We start from the raw sequence: 8,280 nt of genomic DNA on the forward strand, positions 1-8,280 counted from the left end.
ATAATCTTTTATTGGACATTGGATTTGGAGGCATTGAAAGTCGATGAGAGAAAATAAGAGATGATCCACACACCAAAAAATAACACACTCTTCTTTCGGGAAAAAAAATAGGAGATGATCCACACACCAAAAAAATACACTCTTCTTTGTGAAATGGCGGGAAGAGACACAATGGGTTTATAACAGTAGTTAGGATTCACTATGATAATTCTCTATAATGGGTTTATAACAGTAGTTAGGATTCACTATGATAATTCTCTATAATGTGGACCATTGTAATATGTGTGACCCGTTTTAGTTAATTTTGTTTTTATCATTTCTCCATATAGAATGATTTCATATGATTTGATTCTCTTAATTGTATATTCTGATATTTCTAAAATAGACTAGAAAATCAAATAGAGAATATTTATAATTAATTGTTGTAAATGCTCATGCAATTATAAATTGAAGGAATACAATGAGGAATGACAAGAAGTCAGAATTCGTAACATGGTATCAGAAGGTTCAATCAAATTAAACATGTGAAACTGTGTTAGCTTGATCTTGTTAAACGAACCCACGCTGGGTCTCTCTTGGAATTTTTCCTTCCATTCATGTGTTTGTTATCTTGTTGTGAATTACGACAAAATTCAATATCAATTTGTGAGGCAAAAAATAGTAGCAACCAAAATAAATAGTCTATAACAATAATAATTCGTACACAGACAATATAACATAACAAGGAGAGAAAAAGACCAAATTAAAAGACCAAAGTTTATTTACCTAGTTCAATCAAACGATCTACTCTAGGGGAGAGAGCAGCTCTCCAATTCACTATACTCAAAAAGTTGTTACAAGAGATTACAGATGAGTTACAAGAAAATAACATTTGCCTTCATGTTCCCAAGAACAACCCTAAAAATTAACCTTATTTCTACCCCAAGTATTTCCCAACCTCTTCAACCTTCAATATATGAATAACCCAAACCCAAGGTGTAAACAAGTGTTTCCCAATTCCCTAATTCTCTTAGATAACTCCAAAGCTTTCCCAGAAAATCCTTGTCTTTCTAAGGTTTCCCATGAGAATAGCCAAAATCATATGCTATGTATTTAAACATTTGCTCTCCCTTGTTGTTATAAGCTCTAAGATTGTCACCCTTTAAACATAACAAGGAGATACATATTTATAATAGCAAAAACCCAAGCCCAAAAACATAACTCATTAATTATTAGAATAAAATATTATAAATATCTTATAATATATTTTATATTAATTTAGACTATTTCTAAATTAATATATATATATCAAATATTTTAACATTAAATAACGGATCCGAAATTCGAACTGGTCAAACTCGAAATCCGGGAACTGTCCAAACCGGACATTCTTGTTGTTTTTTGGCTTCTTGATTTTGGCAATCTCGAAACATGTTTTCCTGCTTTTCATCAACAAAGGTTGTAAGGCACATTTACAATAATCTCCACCTTGACTTTGAACCGTGTTGCATCCACTTGTTTCTAATTACCTTGTTGTGCCTAGGTAATTTAACAAGCCTCCAAGTATGATTTTTCAACCACCCTTGACTCCACCTGTTTTCAAATGCCTCCCTGAAGGGTTTTCTTCTTTTATTTTGCAGTTCTTCAGCCACATTAAAACATAATATCCAAGGTTAGCATAACCGTTCCTTTGATATGCTACAATAACCCTCCTTACCTTATCATGAGTCAATAATCAGAGATCTCTGTAAGTGTTCCCTCACTACTACTAGTATCCATAATAGGAAACTCCACCTCAAATTGGGTTTTCTCCGTTATAGTTTTTCCCAGGTTTCTCTCTTAGTTTTCACTATTCTCCCTCTAGAGAAATTCTCTACCAACCAAGTAAGCTTTTTATCTTCATATGTTCCCCAAAAATATTTTTAAAACCTTGATTGTAGCTGTTTGCGGTTTCGTGCCATTTTATTTTTGATGTTGCCTTGTGATCGTGATTTCTTCGTTGATTTGTGATCGAGAATTCTTTGTTGATTCGTGATCTAGTGTTGCTTTATGATCATTCTTTGATTTGTGATTCGATGTTGCTTTGTAATCATGCTTTGGTTTTGCGATTGATTTTGCTTTGCGATCGCATTCCGTGTTTGCTTGTGCTTTGCAGTTTGTTTTGGGGTTTCTTTTTGCTTGGTGATTTCTCAATAAAGTTTGTGGATTGGTTTAGCAACTGTTTTGTGCGTAATTGTGTTCAGCAATTGCTCGTGATTCGGCAAATGGTTTGGTGAGGTATTACTGGAATTATATATTTGTTACATGTTTTTTTGGGTTAATTATGTTTATGGTCCTCCTAAATATCCTATAGTCGCTCAAAATATTTCCTTTAAAGAATAGTCCTCCTAAAAAATTCCGTCCACACTTTTGGTCTCTCCTGCAACTTAGCGATAGAATTAGTGACGATTTTAGCGACAATATATTACTTAGCGACTGAATTAGCGACGATTTTAGTATTATGGACCAAAAGTGTGGATGAAAATTTTTAGGAGGGCCATTATTTGAAGGAAATATTTTAAGGGACTAAAAATGAAATTTGAAAAATTTAGGAGGACCACAAACATATTTGACCCTTTATTTTAAAGAGAGAGATATTGTTGCACGTGATCAAGAGCTTTAGTTAAAACATGTTGTTATTTGTATCTTGACTATGGAAAGCGAAAGAAATTATTTTTGTGTCCGTTTTACCGATAAGAAATATTCTACTTGAAAATTTCAATTCAAAAATTATGTGAAGCAAAAGGGCTTATGGAGTCACCTAGACGATGTGTCAAAGGTACCTACAGAGAAAGTTTCATTAGATGTGTGGGAAACCAAAGATGCTCAAATAATCACTTGGATCCTCAGCACTATTAATCCTCAAATGATCATTAATTTGTGATCATTTTCAACTACTCAAGAAATGTGGAATTATTTGAAGCGTATTTACAACTAAGACAATGCACCCAAACATTTTCAATAGGTGCTAGAGATAGCCAATTACAAACAAGGTAACTTATCTATTTAAGAATATCATTCTGGTTTTTTGAATCTGTAGAAAGAAGACTATGGTATTATTCATGCTGATGTTCCCAAGATTTTTCTCGCGACTGTCCAAGAGGTCTACAAAACAAGTAGCCAAGATCAGTTTTCATGAAACTTCGCCCATAATTCGAAGTTGTCAGAGGTGCTTTGCTTAATAGAAATATTGTTCCTTCGTTGGATATATGTGTTGGAGAACTCTTAAGGGAGGAACAATGTCTCATTACTCAAGGAGACATGTCTACTGAAGCTATCGTTTCTAAGTCTGTTGCGGTTGCATATGCTGCTCAGAGTAGAGGTAAAGATCGTGATATGAGATAAATTCAACGTTTCTCTTGCAAATAATTTGGACATATTTCTCGTTATTGCAGCAAAAAAGTTCTGTAATTATTGCAAGCAACAAGGTCATATTATATATAATTGTCGCATACGTCCTCCACGACAAACACAATGTTCGATGCGGACATTTCATGCACCTACAAACTTAAATGTCTCCTCTACTCAGAGTCAGTATGATTCTTATCTATTTATTCATAGCACATCTATGAGAATTGTCTTACTTATTTTGTATGTTGATGATATGGTTATTATTGGTTTTGATAATGCTTCCATTCAGAAGCTTCAACAGGAGTTACAAGTGTCATTTCATATGAAAGATATTGGTAAACTGCATTATTTTCTTCGTCTTGAAGTTTATTCTACATCCAAGAGTATCTCTCTCCATCAACACAAGTATTCTACAAATTTGATTTCTATGGTTGGTCTCCAATCAACTAATCCGGTAGATACTCCCCTTGAGGTTAGTATTAAATATCATAGTGACGATGGTGATCTTTTGCTTGATCCCTTATTGTATCGACAACTTGTGGGTAGCCTTAATTACTTAACTATTTCTCGCTTTGACTTATTTTTATGTTAAGCAAGTAAGTCAATTCATGCATTCTCCTCGTCATCTTCATTTGCATGGGGTTCAACGTATAATTCTCTACTTGAATGAAACCTCTCACCACAAATTATTCTTTCACGTCAAAATTTCTCTTCAATTGAGTGCTTATAGTGTTGCTACTTGAGCAGGGTGTCACGATACTCCTCGATATATCACTAGTTGATGCTTGTTTCTTATTTTTTCATTGATCTCTTGGAAAAGTAAGAAGCAAGCAAAAGTTTCTAAATCTTCTATTAAATCTGAATATTTGAGCCATGTCTGCTGCTTGTTCAGAAATACTTTGGCTTCGTGGTCTTTTAAATAAACTTGGATTTCTTCAAGCAAGGCTAACTTCACGTTATCCTGACAATACAAGTGTCATCCAAATTGTTGCAAATCCAGTTTTTTCACGAACGCACCAAACATATCGAAATCGATTGTCATTCAATATGTGATGCCTATGATGATCAACTAATATCACTTCCTCGTGTTAGCACTCAATTTCATGTTGCAGATATTTTTACAAAGGCGATTCCTCGTCCACGTCATCAGTTTCTTGTTAACAAATTGATGTTCATTGACTACCCGCATCAATTTGAGGGGACGTTAATATGGAATGATTTCATATGGTTTGATTCTCTTAATTGTATATTCTTATATTCCTAAAATAGACTAAAAAATCAAATAGAGAATATTTGAAATTAATTATTGTTAATGCTCATGTAATTATAATTAGAAGGAGTACAATGATGAGGAATACAATATGTAACAAAGAAGGCTATAATATATCATACAACAAGTGTGACTTTTTTTCATGGGCATTTTACATTCCTTCCAGGACCTCCATAATAAAAATAAGTCCCCCAAGCATTACTATTCCCCTGCCTAATATCATAACAACTTGAATGATCAGCCAACTCATGAATATTAGCTAGAGGAAGCAAGTTATTATCCCAATCAATCACTTGCAAGTTTCTAAAATAAGCAGCTTTTCTAAACCCTTCTTCTGCAAAGTGTCCACTCCCCATTTGAGTCCCAGTGTGATAACCCTTAGAACGTGTATTCACAATCTCTCCACCAAATTGTACCATGCTTGCATGATTCCTCAAGTGACTAAACATGCTTGCTGGCCAATATCCAACTAACAGTCCTGAACCATATTCCAACCACCAGTGTCCATGCTTTGGATCCTGTTGTTCACAATCATTTCTCAGCATGCTTTCCATTGTAAGTTATAATATAAACACTTATAGTACTATTCAATTTGGTCATAGAAAGGACCACTAGTGACACATTGACCAAAAGAGATTATTTTGAATATTTTGATTATTGAACATCATAGATCTATAGGTGAAAAATTCAGCTTTTGAGTATTTAGAAGCTGTTTACAGTAAGACCAGAATAAAAGTAAAGCGTGAATTATTGCTTTAATAAAGTAATAGAAAAGAACATAATTAAAGTAGACTCCATTAAGGTCCACTACTGAGAAATTCAATAAAGTCATACAAAAAATAAAGCAATAACATTGATATAACATAAGAAAATACATTAGTTCATATAATCTTAATGCTCACCTTCCAAATCATTATGCCAATATCAAACTGCTTATTGTTATAAGCTGAAATGGGAGAGATTGCTGCTCCTATTGCTATTTTGTTGTTTGTTTGGATAAAACCTGAACATAGTAAGTTGTAGCATCCAGTTGTTTGATATGCATCTGTCTGTTGTTAAATAGCACATGTCTTTCAAATCAATGCACAAGAAAAAAAAGTTGCATAAGTTAATTACTATTACTAATACTTACAGTCCAATAAGTGAAGAACCTTGGATATTTGTCTCCATATAGTTCTGGACTTACCTGAAGAAAGATATAACCTATAATGAGAATGAAAAAATTCATTCCTAGCAACTAGATTATCTAGTATAAGCACTTATATGATAAGTATATATATGCTATGAGCACTTAATTAAGTGTTTGTTTTTGAAAACTCGGTATCTGACCTAAAGATCAACTAATATGAGGCCCAATTGCAAGTCAGAGTAAAGTTTTGTATGGACTGGTCCAACACAGAAATTGTTGGCATCTGGGGGGATTTGAATGTGAGACTTATTAAATGAACATGAAAAGGAATAATTTAGGAAAAAAAGTGTAAGGACATGCCTGCCAACCAGCTTCTATGGTATTGAGATCATTACCAAAAGAGCCAGCAATAACCCATATTTGTGACAAACTAAATTCATATTCACTTGTTACTTGTGGTGTCCACACATTTATGTTTGCCTTTGCTCCAAAGTATTGGTTTCCATTTACAAAAAGAATTGCATGCTGCAATAAGATAAACAACTTGTCAACAATAGATATGTTGCAAATTTGCAATAAACATACATAGGCCTTTTTTTAGGAGTTTTGCTTGAAAAATTCTAAATGATTGGCATCTAATAACCAATGTAGGTACAAGAAGAGCTTTCTCATCAAAATCATGATTTTAAATCTTTGATATTACTTTTTGGTACAAACAAACACAAGTGGTGGTGTCCTTTCACTGTCTCTTAAGCCAGTGCTGTTCTTTTCTTTCTGTCAAGGAAAATGTAGGTGGGGAATGAAATAAAGATAGACTATATGGTTAATTACATTTTGTGGATGATTAATGTAGGTTTTGCAAATTATTAATCATCTAAACACAATTAAAACGTAATTAACCATATATTTAAACTGCGTTCAGGGTCATCTTTGCAGACGTACAACATGGGCTACAGCACAGGGCCTCGCCTCAACGGTTCTCTAATATTATTTTCTAAATGCCTTAAACTTTGAAAATGAATTACCTCATGATCACTACTAGTTGAATCTTTCTTTACAGGTTTTGGCTTTCTTCCAAATCTTTGGATAGAACTTGCTCTAAGAATATCCTCTTCTGTTGTTCTTCTGATCGGAACCGTTCCTTCGGGACACGCTTCACCGGAATCAGCCCAAAGCTGAAACATCTCACTAACATTTTCTCCATTGTTGGTGTATCCCTTTGGCCTTTCTGGTGGATTCTGTAAACCTTAAACCTCTCAATTACTTCATGTTATCTCAAACTAATGCAAGTTCATTTTGTGTTTTTCTAAGTACATAGTTATTAAACTATTACCAATGGTCTATGCCCTTTAAGCTTAGGATGATCAAAAGCTAGTTGTTGATGAGATAAAACACAATCTATCAAATCACCATCTGGACTCTGCAGCAAAATGAGAAAGCAAGTTTATAGAAATAGGCTGAAAACAACTTACAGACATATCATAAGTCGTTGTACTTATATCGGTATATCGGTATATACATAAAAGAAAAATGCATGCCTGAATTGTTTTGACAGGAGGCTTATTGATTTTCTTGAGGTGAGTTCTGATTCTGCTTAACTTGAGAAACTCTTGACCTGGTTTGAAAGTTTGGTTAGTCTTTGAGTGGTGAGTAGAATGTGAGACAATGGTGTGATGAGAAAGTGATGGTGTAATTGAAGTAAGAAGAAGTAGCAAAGAAACAAAAGCAGGTAGCATAGGTGGAATGTTTTGGGAAGTGGACAATATGAGAGAATGGTTTTGTGCAGATGGTTGTTTTGAGACAACATGGTGTTGTCTTTTAGTGTGGTGTTTGCTATGTCTTTTGCAGGAAACTGAGTATTCCTTCATGTCGATTATGATTCTAAACAGAACAATTACCAAGAAAAGAAGTGAGTGATTGAGAGAGAAAGAAAGAATAGTGGTTTGAATTTTATGATCCTACTCAACATATATAAAATAGAGTAAAGTGTGGGATTGTACTTTCTTGTTTCTTGCTGTCTTTAACTTGTGTTTTACTTTTACATGTCAATATTATAGATTAAACATAAATAAAGTTAAATGTTAATAAATAGTATCGCTGTAAATAAACTTTATGGATTAAGCACATATGTTTCTAATTGAAGTCTAAAATGACTATTCTTCCAACTACAAAAACCAAGCATTTACCCAAGACCATTTGGATAACATGGTGGGGTCTTTTTCAGCTTGACCAGAGATTCTAGGTTTGAATCCAGCCCTAGGCACGCAATAGAGGCCTTAGGCACGCAGTAGAGGTTATGGGTTCGAATTCAGTCAGGGACACGCAGTAGTGTTAAATCTCTTAGATGACAATTTTTAATATATCAAAATCTTGTTTTACAACATAGTATTATAAAGCTCTTGTTTTTTTTAGACTTGTTTATTGTTACTTTTTTCAACAATCAATCTCAAATCATCACTATTTGACATTCTTTATTTTGTTTCTAGTCATCGTTTAACCTTTATCAATGTCT

At 33.7% G+C, this 8,280-nt stretch overlaps 1 protein-coding gene across 1 annotated transcript; it reads right to left on the reverse strand.

Annotated features, from left to right (window-relative positions):
* Nucleotides 1-4,661: 4,661 nt before the first annotated feature.
* Nucleotides 4,662-7,719, reverse strand: LOC131640705 (protein neprosin-like). Its single transcript, XM_058911091.1, has 7 exons — nt 7,307-7,719; nt 7,102-7,188; nt 6,794-7,006; nt 6,129-6,293; nt 5,772-5,825; nt 5,542-5,688; nt 4,662-5,157 (listed from the first exon to the last, which is right to left on the reverse strand). Exons 1-7 carry the CDS (start codon nt 7,634-7,636, stop codon nt 4,780-4,782), a joined length of 1,374 nt encoding a protein of 457 aa, XP_058767074.1. The 5' UTR covers nt 7,637-7,719; the 3' UTR covers nt 4,662-4,779.
* Between the last annotated feature and the right edge of the window lie 561 nt (nt 7,720-8,280).

This window comes from Vicia villosa, unplaced genomic scaffold (assembly GCF_029867415.1).
Source record: "Vicia villosa cultivar HV-30 ecotype Madison, WI unplaced genomic scaffold, Vvil1.0 ctg.003279F_1_1, whole genome shotgun sequence".
Classification (NCBI taxonomy): Eukaryota; Viridiplantae; Streptophyta; class Magnoliopsida; order Fabales; family Fabaceae; genus Vicia; species Vicia villosa.